Source organism: Sus scrofa, chromosome 11 (assembly GCF_054392235.1).
Source record: "Sus scrofa isolate SSC_HxYL_T2T_F1_AM1 chromosome 11, Sscrofa_HxYL_maternal_Yorkshire_Landrace_v2.0, whole genome shotgun sequence".
NCBI classification, from domain to species: Eukaryota; Metazoa; Chordata; class Mammalia; order Artiodactyla; family Suidae; genus Sus; species Sus scrofa.
Window position 1 is genome coordinate 60,340,496 of NC_139393.1, and position 27,865 is coordinate 60,368,360.

Sequence of the window (27,865 nt, forward strand, 5' to 3'; positions counted from 1 at the left end):
AGACAAAAGACTTGTACTCTGAAAACTATAAGACATTGATGAAAGAAATCAAAGATGACACAAAGAGATGGAAAGATATGCCATGCTCCTGGATTGGAAGAGTTAATATCATCAAAATGACTATACTCCCCAAGGCAATATACAGATTCAATGCAATCCCTATCAAATTACCAAGGACATTTTTCACAGAACTCAAACAAAATATTTTAAGTTTGCTTGGAAGCACAAAAGACCCAGAATAGCCAAAGACAACCTGAAAAAGAAAAATGGAGCTGGAGGAACCAGGCTCCTGGACTTCAGACTATACTACAAAGCAACAATCATCAAAACCTCATGCTGTTGTTACAAAGACAGAAATAGAGATCAGTGGAACAGGATAGAAAGCCCAGAATTAAACCCACGCTCCTACAGCCAACTCACCTATGACAAAGGAGGCAAGAACATACAATGGAGAAAGGACAGCTTGTTCAATAAGGGTGCAGGGAAAACTGGACAGCCACATGGAAAAGAATGAAATTAGAACACTCTGTAACACCATACACAAAAATAAACTCCAAATGGATTAAAAACGTAGATATAAGACCAGACACTATAAAACTCTTAGAGGAAAACATAGGCCAAACACTCTGACATAAATGACAGCAACATCTTCTCAGATCCACCTCTTAGAGTATTGATGATAAAAACAAAAATAAACAAATGGGACCTTATCGAACTGAAAAGTTTCTGCACATCAAAGGAAACCCTAAACAACACAAAAAGACTACCCACAGAATGGGAGAAAATCTTCGCAAGTGAAGAGACTGACAAGGGATTAATCTCCAAAATTTATAAACAACTTCTGCAGCTCCGTACCAAAAAAAACAAACAACCCCAGCAAAAAATGGGCAGAAATCTAAACAGACAGGTCTCCAAAGAAGACATACAGAAGGCTGAGAAACACATGTAAGATGTTCAACATTACTCATTATTAGAGAAATACAAATCAAAACCACGATGAGATACCACCTTACGCCAGCCAGAATGGCCATCATCCAAAAGTCTACAAACAGTAATTGCTGGAGAGGGTGTGGAGAAAAAGGAACCCTAGTACACTGTTGGTGGGATTGTAAATTGGTGCAACCACTGTGGAAAGCAGTATGGAGATTCCTCAGAAAACTAAACATAGAACTACCATTTGATCCAGCAATCCCACTCCTGGGCATCTATCCAGAGAAAACCACGACTCACAAAGACACATGTACTCCAATGTTCATTGCAGCACTATTTACAATAGCCAAAAGATGGAAACCACCTAAATGTCCATGGACAGAGGAGTGGATCCAGAAGATGTTGTACATATACACAATGGAATATTCATCAGCCATTAAAAGGAACAAAATACCAGCATTTTTAGCAACATGGATGTACCTAGAAACTATCATGCTAAGTGAAGTCAGCCATACAATGAGACACCAACATCAAATGCTTTCACTGACATGTGGACTCTGAAAAAAGGACAGACTGAACTTCTTTGTAGAACAGATGCTGATTCACAGACATTGAAAAACTTATGGTCTCTGGAGGAGACAGTTTGGGGGTTGGGGTAATGTGCTTGGGCTGTGGGATGGAAATCCTGTGAAATTGGGTTGTTATGATCATTATACAACTACAGATGTGATAAATTCATTTGAGTAATTTAAATAAATAAATAAATAAAAGATACAGAAATACTAGGGAGCCTTAAAACATTAGTGAAATCAATTTTCAGTTCAAAATTAGCTTCATTTAGAAAGGATGTTTGCACCTGTAATTCTTTCCCATTTTTGTAGTTTATCCTAAACTATCTCCATTATATTTCCTTTACTTAAAAAAAAACAGTTGATGTGAATTAAACTTCATGGTCTTGAGAACTTTAGCAGATGCTCTGGAAAGCCCGATGAGTACTGAGAGCTAAATTTTATTACATACTCAATGAATGTATAATCTATACCAATTTCACAGTGGTAGTAGGCAGCAGATGCCAGTTCTTATCAATTAGTGCTTACAACTTCTTGGTAGATCTCTTTTTGAACATACTTCTACTATGTTCCTTTTAAAATGGTGCAAAATTGGATATGAAATAAAGTGCTGGAAAATTATCTATTTCCTAAGTGAGGTGATTCACCAACTAAAATGACTGGCACCAAGAGAAACGGGAACAGGTGTACTTCACATGTCTCCATGATCTCCACTGATATGTTTTGATCAGAATTCAGAATGCTTGAGCAGACAACTCTAAAAGTATTATACATGATTTTGTTTAAGATATATTTTTATGGTCTGGCTGACTCTAGGTATAGCTCAGGGCCTAGGTATGCTTCTTCAATCTGATAATTCATCTATATTCTCAGGTCCATTATCTTTTAAAATCATTTGTCTCCCATTCTATCAATTCATTCATTATGGAACTATAATCTTTTCATTCTTTCCTACATGTACCCTTCTCATTCTATCCTACAACCTTCTTTTGGCTGATTCCTAAATATCTAACATTAACTTCATTAGTTCTTTCCTCCATAGTGTCTAACCTATTGTTTAATGAAATATTAAGTCTTGTTATTCATTATTTGCAGTTCATTGATACAACTGCTTCTTTTCAATTTGTTTCTCCTTTTTCATATTCTTCATATTTTCTTATTTCTCTTATACATCTTATTTCATACTAATAAAAATATTTTCATATTGCATATTTCTAGTTCTGTGACTTTCATTTACCTCTTAAGACAATTAGCTATCTCCATTGACCATATTTCTTTCATAATCATTTTATTTTGTTGAGAAAATTTTGTTTAAAGATAATTATTACTATTATGCTTATTCTTCGTCAATTTTTTTTTTTTATTTTAGATCTACACCTGTGTCATACAGAAGTTCCTAGGCTAGGAGTCATATCAAAGTTGCAGCTGCTGGCCTACACCATAGCTCATAGCAACACCAGATCCCTGACCCATTGAGCAAGGCCAGGGACTGAACCCGAATCTTCATGGATACTAGTCAGATTCATTTCCACTGTCCCACGATGGGAACTCCCTAATTATTACTACTTAAAATTTTATCATTCATTGTTATTTTTTCAGTCATTACTTTAATTAGGGGACAAAGTGAGTTTTACAGATAATCAATGCAACTTCTTGGTTATATTGTTACTCTGAGAGAGTGATGTAGGATTATTAATTTACACAACTATTTATTTTCTACTTAATTTTAACTAATTTAAATGTACAGATCAATTTCTATGCCCCTCATGAAGTTTACACTCTATTCTCTGCATGGTCATTTTTCTTGTTTGCTAGATTTTGCCATCAACTGTAGAGGCTGTAAGTGTCTTAATTCTTATTGAAAATGAAATTCAGGTTTTATTTTCTCAATAGCTCAAAAGGTACCAGACTGACTACTATTTATCTGTCCCACTTGATTTGAAGTAAGACAACCATACATTAATCTAATCACATGCTGTGGTAGATGGGTATATGAAAAATCACAAGGCTGGGGCAGCAGAAGAGAATTACAAAGGGATTAGAATTTGGAATGTCTAGGAAGCCACCAACAAATGTCTACTATGTCCACTAGAGCCCTCTAGATGGCAGTAACCAAAAGGAAGATTTCCCATTAAAGGCATTCCCTTTGCTCTCTTGCTTATGAACGTGCTGCTCACATCAGATACTAAATAGACCATTATCCAATTCATTTCCTTATATGTTTTTTCCAGCTAGTTTCTAATGTGTTTGAGGACAGCATTTTATTCTAATTATTCATATATGCATCTTTTCTGCATACTGCTGGACATAATCTATTCACTTTTCTACTCCATATAGAATTTGATTAATGGAAATTTTAAGTCACTTGTATATGTTTAGTTTATATGTTTTATATGTTTATTTTTATATGTTTAGTTATCTATCAGCTAATAAAGATAAATTATGAGAAATTCAGTAAACAGTTTAATGTAAAATATTAATAACTGGTGCCACTTTGTGGAAAATTACACTGGATGGATGAGAAAATAGAACAATTATATTCATACAAGCACAATTTTACAACTGTCACAGATATAGTATGATTAGAAGTTATTTTTAAAAAAGTAATATAATTTTTTTCTATATGAATCTTGTTTTATGTCATACTTATTATCAGTATAAAATAATTATTGGCATTTAAATTTTTTGGTATTTAAAACATTCACGAGATCATTAAATTTGTTTCAGATATTAATTTTGTTTTTTTTTATTGAATAATTGAATGCAAAACCACATATGTTCACAATGTTGTGATCATATGCAATTAATATTGACTTATTCTTCTTTAAAAAAATGAATATTTAGATGTTTAAATTATTTTTATTATAATATTCTTTTGATTATTTTATATTTTCAATATTTCTAGTACTAAAGATTTATTATTGATTTTAATAGCTCACAAATTTTTCACATCTTTACTGCTATGTTTAAAGAACATGTTCAAAGTTTAACACTTTATAAAAGCCCCATATACTATCTTTTGGCTTTTCAATATGGTTACACATACCAAATGAAACATTATTTTCTTTTGTTATCTGTTACCTTTTTATTTTTTCTTTTTACTGCCACACCTGCATCATATGGAAGTTCCCAGACTAGGGGTCAATCAGAGCTGCAGCTGCAGGCCTATGCCACAGCCACCACAACACCAGATCTGAGGTACATCTGCAACCTATGCCATAGCTTTCAGCAACACTGGATCCTTAACCCACTGAACAAGGCCAGGGATCAAACCTGCATCCTCACAAACACTATTAGGGTTCTTAACCCACTGAGCCACAACAGGAACTACTGCTACATTTTAGAATTTAGTAACTTGGAGTTTCCTGCAGTGGCACAGCAGAAACAAATCCGACTAGAAACAATGAGGTTTTGGGTTCAATCCCTGGCCTTGCTCAGTGGGTTAAGGATCCGGCGTTGCCCTCAGCTGTGGTGTAGGTCTCAGACATGGCTCAGATCTGGCGTTGCTGTGGCGCTGGTGTAGGCTGGCAGCTGTAGCTCTGATTAGACTCCTAGCCTGGGGTTCTCCATATGCCGCAGGTGCGGCCCTAAAAAGTCAAAAAAAAAAAAAAAAGCAGAATTTAGTAACTGCATTTCTGATGGTAGGGTAGTTTAAAATGACTATTAAAATAACCATGTGACTGTCATTTTGCTGTGCAGCAGGGACTGGCACAACACTGTAAATCAACTATAATTTTAAAAAGTAAAAAAAAAAATTACCATCAAGACTATTTACTTCCTATTGTCTCCTTTTGCATTTTCCTTAAAGGCTATTGAATTTATCTGTTTATATGACAGAACAATCATAAGTTTACTTGTTTTATTTTCTCAGATCATAATTACAATTTCTATTAATAAACATATAGAGCCTATGAAGCACTTTAAACTGTATTCCAACATCATACTGGCAATATTTTATAAGCTTTTCTTGCATCAAGTACCTTTCATATTTAGAAAGAATTTACAAAAATATTTACATTTTTTAAATGCATTGCCCATGTAGATTTCTAACCCATCATTTGCTAAATATCTGGCTACTTGACTGCTAGCTCAGGTTTCAGTAGTACCCCACTTTGACTCATTCTCTATCTTTTTTTGATCTCTCAGTTTTTGTTTTGTTTCCTTGTTCCAGTGTGTCACAGGAAATTTAATTTTCTGACTTTCGTATCATTGGCCTCAATATGATATTACTATTAGAATAGGTAATGTTAATCACAATTATGCCCATAAAAATTACCATCATATTGCTGATCTCGATGCCATATTAGGCTTTTCGTGTGTGGACCACCCACAGTGACTGAAGTAATTACACATATTACTACATGGGATAATTCCTCAGGACAAATAGACAGGATCATATAATATATTTAATGTATTTACTTGAGCAATAAAAGTAATGCTTTGTCAAGTTAAACTATGGCTTTGTTTTTTTTTTTAATGATTACTAAACTATGCCTTTGTTATTTTTTAATTATTACTATTTTTCTGGCAGGCTACTCACATAGCCTTCTCTTACCAGTAAAGCGAAAGTACATGGAAGGAAAATGGAAGCACAAAGAAAGAGGCCACAGAAGCAGAGCAGTAGGATAAGGGAAAAAAAGCAAGGGAGAGATAGGGACAATGAAGAAAGACCCTTCCAATAAACAAGAGTGTGAGGAACATTAGAAAAGATGACGGGCTTTCTTTAATGTACACTATAGAAAAATGTAATTAATCTCCTGTCTGCAAGGGCTAAGTATTTCTATCTATCTTCCTTCCAGGTTTATGTTCTCTGCATTTCTGGGATGAGTACTTGAATCCTACTGCTAGCGTTAGTCATTTTTTATTTCTAATAGTTTTATCTCTCTTACTTCCTTAAAAGTGGCTGAAAGGTTCTTTAAGGTTAGATGAGATATTCTAATATTAGCAGAATTTTCGTTTGCTAAATGAATGGTATTGGATGAAAGGAACAAAAGATATTAAAATAGGAATCTAAGTTATTTACCAAAGAGTGTGGCTTTTGTTTAATTCCTTTTTCAATTATGTTCATAGCAATGGAAATGAAAACATACCATGAGGCCTAAGAGATATATGTCCATAATAAAGACAAAATATACAAATGGCATATACAAACACAATAACCAAATACCTCCTGGAAAAAAAAATCTTCCAGGTCACTGATTAATTAATGAAAACTATCTCTATTTGCATTACAAAGAAAACTGCACTAAGAACAAAATCCTAAAATATATTTTAGAGGATCTGGAATATCCAGTTTATTTAGGGGTGAAAAGAGGCTTGAAAAAGACACCTAATCTTAGCAAGCTTTCATCTCTTTTAGAACAACTAAAAATAGGAATTATGTAGGTGTCTAGGGAACTTACCCATCATTTTGACAGTTATTCTTTTTTTAGACTCTCACATTGTTCTTTATCAAACCTAAATGTTGCTGACTGTTTGTGCAGGATTTTCTCTTTGGAACTTTACTGAGATTGTAATTTATTACTTGACTTTCAAAATTCATCATTGTTTTAAGAAGAACATGGTAATTCCACTATACTCTGTCATACCAACCTACTTAGACATTAATTTAAAGGATATAGGTAAAATGGGCTCTTGTAGTATCTACCATGATCATACACATAAGTAAAATGTGAGAATTTTTGTGGCATTATGCTCTCAAGATATTACAAATTTTATATGTATTTGAAGTGAAAATAATCAATGCATTATTAATTGCAACTGCTGACAGAAAAATGTCATAGTTAACATATAATATATAACTATGTATATTTTTTTCCATTAAATCTTGGCACCAAATTAACACAAGCCAGATAGGTCATAATGACTTTGCTCTTAGTAATTTTTTTGCCAGTGATTTTTTTTTTTTATTATTTACTTTTTAACAGTTCTAAAGATGGGTTGGATTTCTCTGCTTTATAGCTCAAGCTAAACTATGTCAACATCATTTTTTGATTTATAGTAACATGATTAAGAAACTTTCTTGGCATTCCCGTCGTGGCTCAGTGGTTAACACACCCAACTAGCATCCATGAGGACGTGGGTTCAATCCTTGGTCTTGCTCAGTGGGTTAAGGACCTGGCCTTGACGTGAAGTTCGCAGACGTAGCTCGGATCCCACCTTGCTATGGCCGTGGTGGGGCCTGGCAGCTACAGCTCTGATTTGACCCCTAGCTGGAAACCTCCATATGCCACGGGTGCAGCCCTAAAAAGACAAAAAGACAAAAAAAAAAAAATAATAATAATCTTTCTTGTACTGTGGACAACAACATAAGAGATCTTTGATCATCCACCATACACAGAGCAATAATTGGAAGTACACTTTTGAAAATTAAATGAATAGTTTCTATTCACTGCAAAATGTAGTTTCGAGAAGTAAACAGAATTTTAACTATAAACTATTTCAATTCAAAAATGATGCTACTATGTTAATTTACTACTTCATTTTTATTGCCAGTAATTGGAATTGGAAGTAGAGAGTTTAAAATAATTTAAACATAAGTGGGAAGATAATTCCTGAGACATTAAAAATTAACACATGAGGATTATTACAAGGAAATGACCAGATGACCCAATAATATATTTGTATAATTTGTGCAGGCAATTTAATTATATAATTGTTCAGTATTAATTTTATTGATGTATGTTATACTATATATAATGTAGCATATATTATAATGTATATTTATAAAATATATTTAGATGGATATATTATAGTCAGGTAAATAGAGATATAGACAAACATTTTTCCACAGTTTGGAATTAAGCAGATGTAAATTTTTTTAAAACCATAAATAAATTACAGCTCTTATTTGAAATGAGATATTTTTAGCTTGGTTTAAATGTTATTTTACAAATAGCTTTTAACAGAAAAATTCAGGGAATGCAAATGAAAATCCATTTTTGAAGTTTGGTTTTGTTATTTATCCATGAGTGCAGTTTCAGATTAATGTTGGTGGGAGCTGCATCTCGGGCAACTGTTAAAGCAGAAAGCCTCAGGCCACAGTAGCAGCAGGAGAGTTCAGAAAGGCCAGATTCCCCTGAATGTGGGCTTATTCTTCTTAATGATAAGCATGACCTAAGGAATCTGCTAGTGCTGCCAGTGAACACAGAACAAAATAAAACAGACAAATAAGAGAGAAAAAAACCTTAAATATAAATTAGTTCAATTACTTCATAGTATACAAGAAGGAAACTCCCCAAAAGATAAGAAAAAATAGCTTTCAAAGATATTTATTGCTGAAAATAACAGTAAATATACATATTAATTTTATTTCTGACTTCTTTTAAGAAAGCCTATTTTATGTGAAATAATATATTAAAGTTAAGAAAACTTTTAAAAATATATTAAAACTAAAATTAAAGAGTTCCCATAATGGCTCAGCAGAAACATATCTGACTAGGAACCATGAGGTTGTGGGTTTGATCCCTGGCCTCGCTCAGCAGGTCAAGGATCTGGCATTGCCATGATCTGTGGTGTAGGTTGCAGACATGGCTCAGATCTGGCATTGCTGTGGCTGTGGCATAGGCTGGCGGCCTCAGCTCCAACTAGACTCCTAGCCTGGGAACTTCCATAAGCTGTGGGTACAGCCCTAAAAGAAAGGAAAAAAAAAAAAAAAACTAACTAAAATTAAGCCAAAAATATTCAGTTAAACACAGTAGTCTATATACCGTACTGTGTTGTTTTTGTTTCTTTATACAAATAACAGAAAAAAGTCAACGAGGAGTGAAAAAATATATTATAATTCAAGAATAAACTAGAGAGGGAATAATAAGAAATAAGTGATACAGTACAATTCCGAAAAACAAAAGAAAATGCATGGTGGAATGGTAATATACTTAATACAGTAAAGCATGTAGACCCTATAGCTATTGATAAGGGCAGAAACATTGACTAGGAACCATGACGTTTCCGGTTCAATCCCTGGCCTCACTCAGTGGGTTGAGGATCTGATGTTGCGGTGACCAGTGGTGTAGGTCGCAGACGTGGTTCAGATCTGGTGTTGCTGTGGCTCTGGAGCAGGCCAGCAGCAACCCAGCTCCGATTAGACTCCTAGCCTGGGAACCTCCATATGCTGGGGGTGCGGCCATAAAAAGTCAAAAGGCCAAAAAAACAAAACAAACAAACAAAAGAAACGTAAATTTATCCAGGATGCATGCTTAAAGAATGTCTGCCTATATTAGGTATTCACTAGATGTTATTTTTGTTTACTTCTCAGTTATTACCATCATCATCATCATTTTTACTGACAGATTTAAAGTTGATATAAGAATTTCCTGACATAAATTCTCTAACTTAGCTTCATCAAGATAATTATTTGCAAGAGCATTATCCTTCCTGCATGTTAACTATAGGTACTATATTTCATGATAGTCCATTTTTGTCTCCTCTTCTCATTTTCAACTTTCAAAAAGAGACAGAGAGAGACCTAGAATATTTTATTAAATGTCAATCACTTCATAAATGTGATATGTTTCAATTCCCACTTACAGATACTGAGATGAGAATAAGAAGAAGAAATTGATTGGCAGGGAGAACAAATATATGAGTTGAAACATATTATGTTTGAGACGGCAAATATTCTACATGCAATTCTTATCCAAGTTTTGATTTCAGGCACATGTCAGAGCCATTTGAAAGCATATAAACAAAGTCACCTAGGAAGTCAGTGTATACAGAGAATAAAAGAAGTACATGGAGTGAGTCCTGACTTGCTCTAATCTTAAGGATGTTAAAGGGGAAGAAGATCCAACAAAAAGAAATGAGGCAAAAGGGCCAGTGGATTAGCACGGAGAGCAGGGATACGTGTTGCTCTAAAGTCAAGTGAAGAACATTTTTCAAGATGAAGAGAAAAATAAAAGAAGTTAAGAAATAGCCATCGAATCTGGAAAAATGGAAGTTGTTGATGACTTTAAAAAACATGATTCACTTATGTTTAGAGTTAAAAGACTGACTCTAATGGACTCAAGGGATGAGGGGGAAAGGGTTAGTAAAAATTGAGAGCAAAGACAATGCTGAAGATTGCAGTAGTAGCTAGGGGTATAGAGAATTTTATTTACCCATTAGTATTCTGGTAAGTTCACATAATACAATTGTACCTACGGACAGAGCTGTTGCTATATATTCAATCATTTTGTTAATTAAAATTGTCAGTTCGTAAGAAAAATGGAGACATTCTCATCTAGTATTTAATTGATAGCAGTTGTAGACAATGCAATTATAGACTCAACCTTCACAACTGCGCTTCCAAAGTTTATTTATTGATAATCAGTATGGTTATCTAGCAGTAATCTAGGACCACTAACTTGGCATGCGTATAGGGTTTAATTATTGTCAACCAATAAATAGAAAACACAGAACCAATGGTGAGATGCCTCAGATAAACTTAAGAAATTCTGTTAAATAGTAGACATAAATTTTTAGGTTAATTATTATTATATCAAAAGAAAAGGACAAAACATAAAATAATCATCCAGAAAGCATAATTTACCTTGATAAATACATGTGTTGATATTTTCAATATTTCAATTGCATAGACTTTCTTTTCATGTCATATCAATGAGCATATATTTTGTAGTGATTTTAATTGAATCATGTATTTATTACAGTATTTAAATGATTTATTTATTATCTGAAAGTGTTTTTAAAAAACTATATTATATCATAAGGTCAGTCACAGAAAATATATCAGCGTATAGCTTAACTGTATTTTTCCTACAGGGTTATGATTTTTGAGTAATTCTGAAAAGCACATTTTTCTTTTCTGACAGGAAATAGCATCATTTTATGGCAGAGGGAAAAAGAAAACTTACTTTGAGAAAGACAAACATCTTGGAATTCTACTGTAAAGATATATGAATCATTGTGTTTTACTATTATAATAGCTCATTTTATGTAACAATGGTTGTCTAAATCGTTGTGGGTACATTAAAGGTCAGATAAATTCAGTCACAGTAAAAAAATTTCACATTTAAGCAAAAAAGTTTAACAAAAATAGAATTTATTCACAATAGACTAGAGGTTTATATGTTGCTTTTGAATCATTTATTTTGTTTTTGTTTAAATAATTACTCTCAAAGATTCTTACACTTTAACTTGAAATATTAAAGTATCTGTCTCTAATGTTTAGTTTCATTTTAAGGTACTTTTGTGAACAAGCTGTGAACAAGCTCTTATTACAGAAGAAAATTAGTTATATAATATTTATTTGAAAAAAGCTAAATAGAATTGCAAAATTCTATTTAAAAAAATCCTAAATGTCAGAGGCAATATAAATACAAAAAATTTAATATTAAGTACTGAACAGGTAAGTAGTGAAAGGAAAAAAATATAAATACAAAAATATACATTGGTCATCTATTATCTGCAAAGTCCTTAAGTAGGCTGACCTTTAAACAGCATTATAGAAAATAGCATACTGTATACCTAGCAATAAAAATTTATAATTTGATGATGCCTTAATCTGAGTACATTTACATGGGAAGAATATAAGAGTAAAATAAATAATATATTTTGTATAGTAGAATGTGATGGTAACTAAGAAGAATAAATATCACATGGCTGGAGGCTTACAAAACTAAGGTGATATTAGAAGAATGTCTATATATCATAGAGATATAAAGACAGGTATATTCAGTAAGTCAAAAGAAGTCACATGAAAAGATAAATTTCAAGAAAGCCAAGCACAGATAAAATGAGTGTGGTATTTGGAATGAACACAAAATATAAGTATACTGGCAGAAAAAATATATCATATTGGAAAGTTGTTTTCCCTCAAATAACAATCTCATGAGCCCACCTGATGCGCAGATCATGGCTACTGATTTTGTGTGTGGAGGGGGAGGAAATACATTCTCTCTTTTTTACTTCTTCTTGCACAAAATATTAACATGTTTTCATCTCTGAATTCCCATACAAACTTAAAACAAATTCCAAGAGTATACTTATACTGAACATCCCAGTTAAGATACTTTTTTCAAATTATAATTCTTATTCTGCATTTTATGTATTGTTGACATTCCTCATGTTCTAATAATCTTAAGTTTAATTTAGCAAGACAGTTTGGTTTTTAAGGTAACTGAAGTATTAAAGAAAGATATATTTAACTGTACATGCAAGTGAAAAGACAGTGATTATGTAATAACTCCTTTTTTTGTTTGTTTTTTTTTTTTGCTTTTTAGGCCACAACCATAGCATATGGAGGTTCCCAGGCTAGGGGTCAAATTGAAGCTACAGCTGTCAGCCTATGCCACAACCACAGCAATGCAGGATCCGAGCTGCATCTGCAACCTGCACCACAGTTCATGGCAACACCAGATCTTTAAACCCACTGAGCGAAGCCTGGGATCAAACCTGTATCCTCATGGTTGCCAGTCAGATTTGTTAACTGCTGAGACACGACAGAACTCCAATAACTACTACTTAAATTTAGATGAAAATAGTAAAATTTAAGAAAATTAATGTTTAACATGTCTGTCTCATAATGAATCAAGCAAAAACTTCTAAAACCTCAAAGGAATAGAATGGGATGTCAAAATTTTCAAATAAGACAGATATCTTAAAGGCAAAAACATACAATCTGGAAACAGATTATCTCAATTATTCATAAATTTTATATGCAGGGAAAATTTTTTTTCGAGAAAAAGGTATAAACTCTCAATGACACTATGAAGTTATGAACAAATAGACAAAGTATCAGGAAAACAAATCAAGAAATGCAGAAAATAAAGCATATGTGGATCAGGTTCTTTTGCTAGAAAACCTCGTTTTTCTTGCCATGCAAAACTAGTAGAAGCTATAGATTTGATTATATAAATATATGCCCTTTACTTTTCTGTCATGATATTGTCTGAGCTTGCAGAGTAAACGGTAAAAGTGCACCTGAAAACAATCCTTTCATCAATGTGACCATTAATAATGAAACCATATAAGTTAGAAACTATAGAGCACAGGCATATTTATGGAAGTGAGATATTTCTCACTAGGGGTATGTCAAATATATGATTTTTTCTTCCATTTTAAGTATGAAAAGTAGTGTATTTCTTATTTTAACCAGCTCAATTTTTCCATAATTTGTTCCTTTGGTTACAAAGCTGATGACTAGTTACTTGGCTCTCTATCATTTCTGTTGTAGAAGTGTCAGAAAAAATGATTTAAAAAGAATTAAAGTTATTATTGGATATTCTCATATATTTTCACCTGATATTAAAGAATACATTTTGTTTATTTGTTCTATTTGTCTATTTTTTTAAAAAATACTGTTTATTATGATCATACATTTTTAAACTAAAAATCAAGAGAGAGAGGAACAGTGGATACTAAGGGAAAATGTGTAAAAGGCATGTAACAAATTTTTCAAAGATTTATTTACAAGCAAGGATGTGCTGGTAAATGTTTAATAATATGCTGTAGAGGGAAAAAAACAAAAGCTGATCTGTAGCATTTGCTATTTTCATTGTAAAAATATATCTAGCAAACCTAAACTGCAAGCAATCAATGCAAAATTCACTGGCTCACAGAATTCCCAAATACTTAACAATGGTCTTTTATATCACTGGTATGAGACAGCTCTAGCATACCTTTGGAATTTACCTGTATTTTTTAAATAAAATTATACTAAATATTTATACTTAACTTCAGCACTGCAATCTCAGTACACATTTAACATGTAATAAAGTTAGTGCATACGAGTTCCTCTAAGACCAGTAAATCCTCTGTAAGTTTCTATACATTTCCTACATTCCATAAATTATTTCAAGATATTTAAAAAGGCAGGTAGCACATATAGTGTAACTAATTTTCACTGTTACTTTAAAAAGATTATTCACCATAAGGTAGTTATAATAATGTCATATATCTCTCCTGTTTTTTTTTTAATTTATGTGATTTTACTGATTATACTTTTTCACATGGGTTTGAAAGTCTGTGAAAACCATGGCTTAACTAAATTATAATATTCCAATATAGTTAAGGTCTAAATTTAGGGATTATTCACAGAATTCATTTACATTTGTTTTTACCTTTCTCAATTTCTAAGATAATTGGCAGATAAACACAGAGGCAGTTAGAAAACTCACCTTTTTATCACAAAGATAATAATGCCAACAGCAATTCTGAAATCTCTTTATATCAAGTATTACATATGTAGGACAAAAACACTGTTGTCATTTCAGTATTATCTCATCAGTGTCCTTGAATTTCTCAGCAGGTATGTAATCTGCCATCAGACTTTGAATCTTTACAATTTAAAGGCTCTGATGTAGTGCAGATCTTGATCAATCTTTCAGTTTAGGAGAAACCCTGTTCTGTCATCAGATATGAAGCCAAGAATACAATGCTTTTTAAGTAGACATTATATTAGTCATAATATCAGTCTGCTACTATCATAATACATTTTCAAACTTTTAAAATATTTTTAAGTAATTTTTTTATTCAGCAAGTAGGGTATTAAGAGTAAGTAATGATCAAGTAATAGCGTGAATTATCAAATTGTGATAAAAGCTAAAACCTTCATATAAATTATGAATGAACTGATATTCAAATAAACTACTTTTTTCAAGGAGAAAAATATTCTCTATAACACTTGTCATAGGAAGCTCAAGAATTTGACTATAGACCATCAGCTCATATAATACATATGCATTCAAGAATTTTACCTTATTCCTAAAGAACTTTACTAAGACCCAGAAGCCATCTATGGGCATTAAATTAAAAATAACTGCACCATAACATTTGCCACTATATTACAGATTTATATGAAAATACAATTGATTTTCATCTAAATCAGGATACGTCGTCTTTAGGGACAAATTAATAATTTAATTAGGATACACTGTCTTTAGGGACAAATTAATAATTTTAACATAACATTTTGGTATGAAGACAATGCTAGGAGAAAACTTTTTTTCAAATTTTTTCAAATTGATTTAAATTCTAATTCTTTTCAAATTCAATCTAATTCAGCTGACATACCTTATGAAAACAATTGTTAAAGAAAAACAGCATAAAATATGACACATTATACTGTGAAAACAACTTCCCCACATGTAACCATTGTCATGTAATTCTCCCTTTAATAGAAGAAACTGACTTCCACATTCCTAAAATCTGCTCTGGCATTGTGACTTGATTTGGACATTAAAACCTATGTTTTAATAGAGGAGGGAGTATCTTACTAGAGGAGCTTGTGTTATAAGAGGTCTCTTATGACTTTGTTTTCCTCTTAGAATCTGACTGGTCCTTCATCTGACTAACAACAACAAAAGATAACCTTCTGGAGGATGAGATATGACAGTAAGTAGAGATGAATCATTTAGCAGAACTAACATAAATAAGAAAGACCCTAGATGAGCTGGTAGTGAGCCTAGCCAAGGTCAACCATGCTGTAGAACTACCCAGTTCATTGCAGCCCATCACCTACCCTCAAAACCATGAGTTAAATAAATGGAATTGTTTTTAACTTATTGAAAGCTAACTTTAAAACTAAATTAAAGTAGAAAACAAAGATTTCATTGAATCTCTTTGCCCAAGTGAGGTTTGAGCCAATAGGTAATTTTGATAACTTGTTATGTACTGTGTTTCTCTCTTCCATACAAGTTATACCACAATATTTTTTTTAGTGGCATATTTCTTTTGGTCATATCTTTTTTTTTTTTTTACTGTATACATTCAGGAGATAGTATTTCCAGAAAAGCACTATTACTTAGAACAGGGTAGATGTCTGGATATGCTTTTTCATATGGAGACCTTGTATATTCAGGAAGCAGAGGAAAAAGAAAGATTCCCAGTGTTTACATGAGGATTAAATTCTTGAATAACTTACATAGATTAAATAAAAAGGAAAGAAGACAGGAAAAAAATAAAAAGAAAGGTAAGGAAGGAAAATATGAACTGAACATCTCTTTCCAAACTCATCCCTTGTTTTGGTATCATTTGGTGGCAAATGGCCAATGTTAAATTTCCCAATCCCATCCCCAAATGACAGATTTGTATTTATTTGATCCATTTACTCTTGTAAAAGGTTAATATCTTTATCAGTTATAGACCCTTAAATATAAATTTAAAGATTTAGATTAACTCTATAATCCCAAAAAATAATACATCAAAGGGAAAACATACATTTTTTGATGTGTTAATAAAGCATTTACTTCTTACTTTCTGCATTTTTCACATCTTGAGCTCACTATGGATGATATGCAAGTTACTTGATCTAAATTTCACCTGTAGTATTTTCAGAAAATAATTTCTAAGTAAATGTGAAAAATAGAAAATTTTATTATAATATATTTGGGAAATATTGTTTCAAGTCATGACATGGTTAAATATTTAAAATCATATAACTTAATAGCCTGAAATGAAATAAAGAATGATAAGAAAGCCGTCTGAAATAAGAACTGAATGAAGATGTAAATAAAATCAAAGCCTTTTACATACATAAAAAATTTAAGCATATACAAAGTATAAGCAGTATCATAGGTAATTTATAAAAAATAATAGTAAGAAATGAAGAGTAAAAGGAAAAAAGATTAAATTAATGAAATTAAATAATACATCCCCACAGAAGACAATGGTGGCTTCACATATACCAATAATTGATGTATTTGAACATAAATAAATAAATGTGCAAAAGCAGTAAATCAAGATAAAAAAAAAGTGGCTTGTGTTGAAGGAAGCTAGTTTTACATATTATTTTCAAGGTAAATTAATGAAAATATAGCAACACTTGTTCATATCCTAGTGAATACTGAACCAAGGATAAAGGAAGAGTGTTACCATATTGGGAGGCTGAGGTGCAGCAGTGGAACATAATTATAGAAAACAGAACTATAGCAGCTGTGCATTTTTACATACTTATTAGCCAATAATCTGTTTATTATTTGCTTTCTTATTTTATAATATAATTTGTACCAATCCCTAATACCAAATGGAAGATATTTATAAACAAGCTTACCTTGGGTGTTTCCAGGGGAGTTTTTATTTTTAAATAGCTTAATACATACCATTGGTTAGTCAACTGGTCCTTATCTTGACAAAGACTCAGTACTAGTATTTAAAGAACATAGAAAGATAAGCAAGAAACTGTCTCAGTCCATGTATAAATGAACTCTGCTTTACATAATCCATCTTGCTGACTCTGTTTTTAAATTGTTCACTACAGTTTTTATGCATCTTTTGCACTATTTATAGAACAAAATAAACAACAAAGGACATGAGCTAATTATGTGTATCTTCCAATGAGGTACAGCCATTTCTTTAAAGATATATTTACTTTTACCATATAAATGTTCAAACTCAAGCGGTCTGATAATCATGCTCTAGTCTGACTACACCTTTACTTCCCTCAACTATTGAATAATTCAATTATTGAACTTCATGAAAAGATTTAAGGTAAGGATTCAGTGATTGTTAACTAACTTTACTTCCTGGATTGTCTAGTTAGCTTTCTTGCCTTTCTTCCTTCCTTTCTTTCTTTCTCTTTCAGGGCCACACCCATGGCATATGGAGGTTCCCAGGCTAGGGGTCAAATCGGAGCTGTAGCTGCCGGCCTACACCACAGCAACACAGGATCTGAGCCACTTTTGCGACCTACCCCACAGCTCCTGGCAACGCCGGATCCTTAAGCCCCTGAACAAGGCCAGGGATTGAACCTGCAACCTCATGGTTACTAGTTAGATTTGCTTCCGCTGTGCCACAAGGGGAACTCCAGCCAGCATTCATCAGAAAAATATACTGTGGGGATTTTAATTCAATTCCCCAATACATTTGATCACCGGAGTATTATATATTTTGGCATGTTAATCAATTAATCATTTCAATTATGAAAAAATAGAAACCAAATAACAGTAACATTATAGGTTGGACTAAAATCATTGCAAAATATGTTTGTTTGAGCCACACTTGTATTTTCTTGACCTTCCAAACAAGAGCAGCTCTTCCCCATTCAGACACTGTCCTAGACTGGGTAGTAAATCAAGGGCAAAACTCAAGTCTCTGGTGGGCATACCCACAAGTATTGTTTATACTGCCTGGTTGTACTGAAATGGATTTCTCAGTGAGCCTTCGGCTAGGTATGGTCTGACCAAGATCCCCACTAAGACAGTCTGTAACTATTTTTAATCCCTACTGATCTTACTGGTAAACAGAATAATTGTTGTCCATTACATGGTAAGATTCTGACAGAAACTGTTAAGATACGTTTTTTCTACCCAGAGATGCATTTCTTAAATATCTGTACCATCCCTTGTCCCCATGGTACAACTTCCAAACAGTGAACCAAGACAACCATTTTTGGGGTTTTATCCCTTTCTGAACTGTAATGGCTATCAACATGATCACTTGATTTTCTCTTTCCAAGTCCATAAAGTTTACCATAATAAAGCACCTATCATCTTCACCAATCTAGTGGCTGTTGCCCATGAATGACTAAAAATCAATATAATTACATTGTTGTTATTATCTGGTTGCTTCTATGCCTCAAGAAATACCAGTCTTAGTTATGCCCATCGTATGAATCTGAATAGAAAATCTTTTCTATTCAGAGTGCAACCATAAACTATTTAAAATGCTTCTTAGATCAAGCACAACTTATCCACCTTTGGTTTAACTTCTGTAAACCATACAGTTTGGCATCTTCCAATAACTGATTACGAGAAAGGAACCCTTTGACTATGGGATTAGGTAACTCTTGAGGGGGTTCAATGTTGGCCCAGCCAAAAAGCATGGCAGTTGCCAGTTCATACAGTCCCTGATCCTCCAGCGGTCACCACTGTCAGGTATTTTTGAGTACAAATCTACTTAACGATGGGAATCTATTCATTTTCATTCCTTTGGGAATGGAATTTGTCATAATCTAAAACATGAGCATTATTTCAACTCACACTGTTATATATCTCTGGAATAGAGGAAGTGTCAATGAAACCTAAATAGCAAGCCAACATTTCTCTTTCAAATGGCTTACCTTGAAATGGTATCAAATTATATTTATCTCCTATTTAATTTAACCTATAGTGTCTTTTTAATATTCATTAGCAGGATAGGAGTAGTTTTTCTTTAGTTTCAACCTGCTTGGAATTCTTTGGGCTTCCTGATGTGTGTTTTTTAACAACTCCAAAATATATACGCCCTATTTTTTTTTAATACCATCTCCTCCCAATTCTCTATTTACTTTTCCAGACATCTGACTAGACATTTACAATCATCTTCCTATAATCTCCAGATTAAAAAAAAAAAAGAAAAACAAAACAAAACAACAAAAAAAACTGACGTGCTTGAGTGCTAGGCTTCATCTGGTGTCCCATGCAATACCTCTTAAACATCTGTGCCTGCATTAAGTGTAATTTCAAGGACAACAGAGATCTGCAGACAGCACAGGTCCAGTAACTACTCATATCTCTGAACTTGCAATTCATTTTGTTTCTTCTGGTTTCAAAGAAGTTCCTATCTTTTTCTGGTTTCAAAGAAGTTCCTGTATTTTTCCTAAATTCTTCTGGTTTCAAAGAAGCTCCTATATTTTTCTGCCAATTAGTCAGGAATTTCTAAAATATGTAATTATCTGGTATTTTCTTCTGGAATATTTTTGTGAGACTTTTCATATATCACATGCTCAAGATTATTCAGCATTCAACGTCATTCCTGTAAGAAGCACTCTTCATAATACTGTTTAGGGTATGTCATTTAAAATTATGTGCAGTTAAATTACAGGACATTTTACAGTATTGTACTTTGAGCTGCAAACCCAATCAAATAGTAGAAAACATGGTCAGCTATAACAAGGAAATTCTGATAATAAAAGGTCATTTATTCAGTAATTTCAAAGATTTACTCCCCTGCTTTATGGTATGTACTTCTGTGAATCCTATAAAAGGAAGTTGGAGGAAAACCCAAACTCACAGCTCTTCTTTTAGAAGTTCTTGCATGATCATCAAGAGAAAACTGAAACCAATGATGTCTTCTTTATATCAATATTGTTTCTTATATATATAGAAATCATCATATATATAAGGAACAATATTTATATATATAACTAGATGTAGAAAAACTTTTTCATTTTTTAAACTCTCATTCACCAGTGACACATGATGTGTATATACCTTGCACCTCTCTAGTGGTGTCCTAAAATATTGAAGAATTAGCCTCATATATCAAATATGTTATAAAGTAGTAAAACTGCAAATTTTTTTGCAATATTAAATTAACAAATCCCTGATAGATGAAAAGTTGTCCCACCATGTTTAGATATTGCTGATAAATTAATACTCAAAAATGCTAATGTCATGCAATCAAGCTGTTATATATATGCAATTCATAGGTTTTCAAAATTTATTAAGATCTTTATTATAAATGAGAAATATAAATTTAATTTTGTTTTAGAAGATGATTTATAGCATTATGTTGTTTTTATGGTTACTAACACATTCTTTACTGAACAAATGAAGAAAGAAAACTGTAGATAAAATTGTCACTTAGATAAACTGTTTGCAATGAGTTTTTGTGCGTACTAGAAAATTATTTTATATATGCCTGTCATAATGCTGTGTTTGCAGTTCAGTAAATATATGGCTTAAGCCAAATAACTGTGTCAGCACTTGATTACAGATCAATACGTTCAAAGCACTGCTGAGTGCTGAATTAAGAGGAAAAAAGTTCTGTTTCAGACAAATAGCATCAATGACTCAAAAAAACTGTTTTATTCAAGATCTATTCCAGATACCATATAAAAGTGTAGCATATACCATATAACTGCATTAAAATTACTCATTCAAATAATTAGTCATTGGTAAAACTTTGTTTGATTAAACTATTACATCAAACCCATTTAGATAGTTTTATGTAATAACTTATAATCATCCACCAAAGACGTAGGTCAGGATATAATTTCTTAACATTAGCTGAAACTTTATTCTTTGTTAAAATTGTTGAGGTTTTCAATGCTAATACAGTTGACCCTTGAACAAAATGGAGGTGAATTTAATATAATATAAGTTATAGTCAGTTCCTTGTATCTGTGATTCCTCTGTATCCATGGATTCAACCGACCATGGATCATATAGTACCATAGTATTTTCTACTGGAAAATATCCATATATAAGTGGACCTGGGGAATTCAAAACCTCATTGTTCAAGGGTCAACTGTATATATAATATCACAATTCAGCGAATTTAACAACTGCTGTAAAATGTTTCTTGTGTTACACTGCATCCTTATAATTCTATTAGCTAGGCTTCTTTTAAATTTTTCATGAAAAGAGAACAAATTTTTTTTGCAATTTCACGCTATCAAACATCCACCTTAAAGTATTATGTGAATTATTATATCAATAAAACTCATAAAGCTAAATTAATTTTGGAATCATAATATATTTAAATAAATGCTACAAATATTTTAATTTAAATAGCATGCCCTATATTAGTAATTGAGTATTTCTTCATAAATAATTCAAAAACTATGAATATAGTTTATTTTCCATAATGGCTTTAAAGGGAAATTTCTCTCATAATAATAGGTAATTAATTACTGAAATTCTCTATGATTTTATATGGCTTCCTGATTATTTATGAAAGCCTATTGAAATTTATAAATTATTCACTAAATAATTTGATTCTTAAAACATGTAAGAGACTTTGGATTCATTATCATAATTTTTTCTGGGTAGAAAAACTGATCTAAGATGATTAACAACTTGTATAAGGTACTGATGTTAATAGCAACAGAGACAAGATTTTGAGATGTCTTCTGACTCCAAAATCACATGTATGCTCTTTTCACTAAATTTAAGTGAACAAAAGTACTTGAATTTGTATTTTTGCCATAAAATGTTGCTAGAGTTAGCCTGCTAAAAAAAAAAGTATTCATAAAATAATGCCATGGACAATTTGAAATGTGTAATTCATCTGATGCTTTTCAATCAGTATTCAAACACATAACTTTTGAGAAGGCAGTTGTGTCAGGGGAGGTGGGGCAGTACCTAATGTATTAGATTAAGAATATCCAGATTATGAACTTCTAAATGAAGAGACACAAGCTACCCACACAGGGTCAACAGAATCCATCCTCCCACTGTGCCCAAGTGAAAACACTGGCATTAGTTTGATTGAAGGCTCAGTTTCAATACACTCAACAAAGAAAGCAAAAAAATCACAAGATTTATTACTTACAGATCCAAGAATGGGGAAAGGTCACGGTGAGATGGAAGAAGGGCAGTCCTCTGTCCCAGATCATCAGCAAGCAGGAGATAAAAAGCAGGGTAGCAAGCACCTACTATAATAATAAAAAAATTAGGGCCAAGGTCACTAACAATTCTAAGTGGTTATTTTAGAAGATGCCTCAAGAAAAGCAATGTTTGAACTAGTGGCAGGAATCCTAATTTCAGGTCCATAAATGTTCAGGCTGTGGGTTTGAGCAGGGTTGTATTGCCTAGGCAGCAACTTGAAATAGATTTTTTTTTTTCTCATCACAACAGTATATAGTAAGGATCTAAGGCTTATACAGTATTTAAGAATGGCTGGGATTGGTGGATGGGAAGTATTCCTTTATCTTCAGTGATCTATATTTTCCACTATTTCTGTCCTCTTTAGGATTGGCAAATTTCCACTGATTTTATAACATACTTGAAACACTGAAATTTTTTGTCAAGCTTGGCAAGGCTAAAATCTAGGATGTTTTCTACCTGACTGGACCATATTACCATTCTCCTCTTAGAGTCCTGGCATCTGTACTTGGGGGCTGCCATGCAATGCTAGTATCCACTGCTCTGGGTCCCAAAGAACTCTTTTTCCCAACCTGTCAAAACGTTGTTTAACTTTTTCTTTTTAGATTTTTGAAAGTTAGTTTATTATTTCTCCACTCTTACTTTTCTCTTCTAGCTCAGGTGGAAGCTGAAAATGTTAATTAGGATTCATAGAGACAACTTCTGCTTCTTGCCCTCCCACATACCTACCCTGAGGCAAGGAAAAACAAAGACTAATAGAGTTGGGTGAATGGAAAGTGATGATGGCAACTGAGTAGGGAAATGGTCAAAGAAGAAGAAAAGAAAATGAACACACTACCTCAAAGTGATTTCTAGCCATAATTTAAGTGATAGAACAAATGTGTTTTAATACATGCCACTAAAATTCTACTAAATGAACTTACCAATATTTAATCATTATTATAAAATGTTGCACTTACCCATATTTAATAACTATTATTACAAAATACATTGGGAGCATACTTAGATCTTTATAAATCCCCTTATATCTTTCCAATTCTAAATTATAATTGATATATGCCAAGATATTTATACTGTTAATGGATATAGATTATCATGAAATATGTGATTCTTGTAATTTAATCATAAATGAATGCAATTTCCTCAGCAATTTTCATTTCACCTCAAGTCTGTTAAATATCCATTCACAAATATAGGTGTCCAAAGATATTAAAACTAAATGCTATACCCTTCAAGGAATTTATTATGATAATAACTTCGTGAAAATACAAAGCCAATACCAGTCATAAATTGGGACACAATGTGTAATGTAAATAATACATTTGGATACTTAGAAAATAACACACATTTTACAGTTCTTAACACTTAATCATTCATTAATACGTCTTTATGCTAAAAGTCCAAAAGATGAAAAAAAGAAATAATACAGGGCAGTAACTTTTTAGCTCAAATATAGTTTTAAAACTATAAATATGTTAATGGGAGAAGTTAAAGGTCATAGATAGGAATTTCTTCAGGCTAATTATTTTGTTGCTGAGGCTAGAGTTAGACATGAATATGTGACAATCAAAGAGGTTTCACTCAGAGCCTTTGGAAATTTATGAAATACCTAACAGAAATGGAATATGCATCCTTTGTGATAAGGAACAAAGGGCCTCTTATATTACAGATATGATTGGGTAGTAAGAGAACCAAATCTACCTGGAAAACCTTTAAAAAATAATGAAATATAAAACTACTGCTTTATAGTTCTGAGGTGATTTCTTCCTAAGATGAAACAGCTCAAGTTCTAAGTTTCCAACAACATAAAATGTTTAAATGCACATTTAGAGAAAGCATGAACATACGCTCACAGTACTACATATCTTTATGAAATTTCGTATCATCAAGAATGAAAAAAATGCTCAAGAGAAAAAGAGGTAACTTTAGTAATAAACATGATACTAGCCTGGGATCTCTCATAATAAATGCAGAGTCCTAGAGAACAATAAAGTAACACCTTAAAAATCACATAGACAATTGTTTTAAATTCGGAGACGTATTTTCCACCAAACTATCAATCACATGTGAAATCTAAATAAAGACATGTTTGGACAATCTTTATGTTCCCTTTGGATTGTCACCTGAAGATATGCTAAACTGAAATGTGAGAATTAACTATGAAAGGTTAATTCATGGAATGCAGAAATTAGTGAATGAAATCAGGTAGAGTAATGAAAGGTAGCCATGATATAACACAATAGTGTTCTGTAATGGAACCAATGAATCTAGAAAAAGGAGCATAATAATGTACTTCTGGGAACACTAGATTATAATTTTTTAAGCATTGTTTTTGCAATACCAAGAGAAAAATATTAAAGAAATCAGTACTCTATAAAAATACAGGAAGAATACAGGAAGATATCATGAATATACTTCAAAATAATTTTTAACTCATAAGATAATGTTTAACAAAATGAAGCTCTGAACAGATGGTTCTCTTCAGTGTTTAGAGAAAAATAAGGTATTGTTTACTAGTTACACAAATAATCATCTCTTTCAAAGTGTATGTTGTAACATCATGTACTTTATACAATACCTTGCCTACAAAATTAAGCAGTTGTTCTTCTTGTGCACTGAGCATGACAAATTTCATTAAGGAATACAGATTGGAAAGGAAGATAACACCAAGCAATCACACTTCGAGGTTATTTACTCAACTGATTTAAAACATGCACATGCAAAAAACTGCACACAAATATTTATAGCACTTTCATTCATACTTATCAAAAAACTAGAAGCTACCAAGATATCCTTGAATAGGTGAATATATAAACAAGCTAAGGCACACTCACACATGTAAGGGGGCAGCAAGTGGACAGCCATCTGCAAGCCAAGGTGAGAGGTCTCAGTGGAAAGCAATCCTGCTGGGACTTTGATCTTAGACCTCTAACCTCCAGAGTTATGAGAAAATAAATTTCCATTTTTTAAGCCATCCTGAGGGTGTGTGTAGTTTTTTGGTTGTTGTTTTATTTTGTGTTGGTTTGTTTCTTTGTTTTATGAAAGCCTGACAGCCTTAGCAAACTAGTTCAGGGGAAATAAGGCAACACAGAAGTTTTGAGGCATAGGAAATAGTTTACAGTGGTAAAACTATTCTGTATGATATTACAATGATGATATATGATATCATGTCTTGTCAAAACCCACAGATCTTAACAGCTCAAGGGGGAATTTTTCTGTATGTAGATATGATATATATTTAAAGAGATCAAGTAATCCTAGCATGGTATTCAGTGTGACCTTACAGTCTAACTGTAGTAAAAATGTATGAAACAAATTCACTAAATGGGTGGACAGAAAAAGCTGCTGACTGTGGAAATGACTGGTATTTGTCAGATTAGAGACAAAAGGATTATATTGTCCATTTAAAAAAATATGCACAACCTAAAATTTTAGAGTTAAGTTTTGTTTGGGGCAAAACACTGACTATAGCCTGGGAGGTAGTATTTCAGATAGTTCTGAAATACTGCTCCAAAGAGGCAGGGCAAAATGTCAGTATATATATGATTTTGGTGAAGGGGAAGGCACATGCAGCCATGCACACATTTTACAGAAGTTTGCTGCTAGTCTAATGAAGGTTACTACTAGTCATGAGGAGCAGATGTCCCCGTGAAGGATTTTAGTGCTTTTCTAGATACAAGGAGATGCACAAATTGGGCTCATAAAATTTTCTCCTGAAAATATCTAACTATCTGAAGACCTATTCTACCAGTTTTCCTGAAGCATAGAGAACCTCAGTCCTGATCTCCACCCCGTGCTTCTTTCAGAGGGTCTTGAGGGTCAGCAGTTGCAGTGGCTCATGATTTGATCCACGCAGAGGCAGATGGCAAGTGCCAATCTCCAGTTCATAATACATTAAGACTCTACTCTAGTTGACAAAAATTTCTTTCCCATAAGGTTATGGGTTAACAATTATGATAACACTGAACATGAATGCTGTAACTGAACAGTTAAGTAAACTGAAGGCCAATAGTTGGATCTGTGTTTCTTGCTATTAGGAGAGAAGCTTACAGAAAAGTAATGAGAGATGGCTAGAACGCCCAAGTGGTAAGCAATGTTAGAGACATCAGTATAGTTATTTTAGCTTAATACAGATAAAGAGAGCTATATGTGTATCTCTCTGTCTCTATATATATATTTTAAAATTTGTGTGTATTCACATATATATATGTAGTTATACAGAGAGATGTTTATAGATATTTGTGTATGTACATGCGACATATGGAAGTGTTCCGGCAATATACATGTTTTTATTTTTTATTATTTATTGATTTATTTATTTTGTCTTTTTGCCATTTCTTGGGCCGCTCCCACAGCATATGGCGATTCCCAGGCTAGGGGTCGAATCAGAGCTGTAGCCGCCAGCCTATGCCAGAGCCACAGCAACGCAGGATCTGAGCCGCGTCTGCAACCTACACCGCAGCTCATGGCAATGCCGGATCCTTAACCCACTGAACGAGGCCAGGGATCAAATCCGCAACCTCATGGTTCCTAGTTGGATTTGTTAACCACTGAGCCACGATGGGAACTGCCTATACATGTTTTTATTTTAAAGTGAGAAACTATCTGTGATCAAGACATCCTTAATTTTCCTTTCAGTTTGACAAACCTTAAACAGACTTCTCCTGAGTTTAGGCCCCTGACTTCTCTTTTAGTGAAGTATTTACTTTAGAAAAGTTGTATCTGTAAACCCTTTCCCTGCCTCTTTGAGATGTAATTTTTTTTTTTTTTTTTTTTTTGACATTTCTTGGGCTGCTCCTGCAGCATATGGAGGTTCCCAGGTTAGGGGTCGAATTGAAGCCATAGCAGCCGGCCTACGCCAGAGCCACAACAACATGGGATCCAAGCCGCCTCTGCAACCTACACCACAGCTCATGGCAACGCTGGATCCTTAACCTACTGAAAAAGGCCAGGGATCGAACCCACAACCTCATGGTTCCTTCTTGGATTCGTTAACTACTGAGCCACAACAGAAACTCCTGAGATGTAAATATTTTTAAAGTCTCTTGCCAGTCTTACCACCCAGGACTGTCTTGTCAAGGACTTAGTCAACATTCCTTTGAAATATAATCATTAAGGATG

The 27,865-nt window shown here is 33.0% G+C and overlaps 1 protein-coding gene across 12 annotated transcripts in view; it reads right to left on the reverse strand.

The window, feature by feature from the left end:
• The window catches only part of LOC110255835 (uncharacterized), a 1,104,139-nt gene that overhangs the window by 995,396 nt on the left and 80,878 nt on the right, over positions 1 to 27,865 (reverse strand). For 6 of the 12 annotated variants that reach the window (XR_014819676.1, XR_014819677.1, XR_014819675.1 and 3 more), the window contains exons 3-4: positions 22,692 to 22,794; positions 17,537 to 17,579 (exon numbers count right to left, since the gene is read on the reverse strand). Coding sequence is in view for 5 of the 12 variants with exons in the window: in XM_084982071.1 (XP_084838197.1) it covers positions 17,558 to 17,579; positions 22,692 to 22,794 (125 nt within the window). In the remaining 7 variants the exon portion in view is untranslated. The remainder of the gene's footprint in view (positions 1 to 17,536; positions 17,580 to 22,691; positions 22,795 to 27,865) is intronic. The other 6 variants (XR_014819674.1, XR_014819681.1, XR_014819678.1 and 3 more) reach the window with 1 other exon arrangement.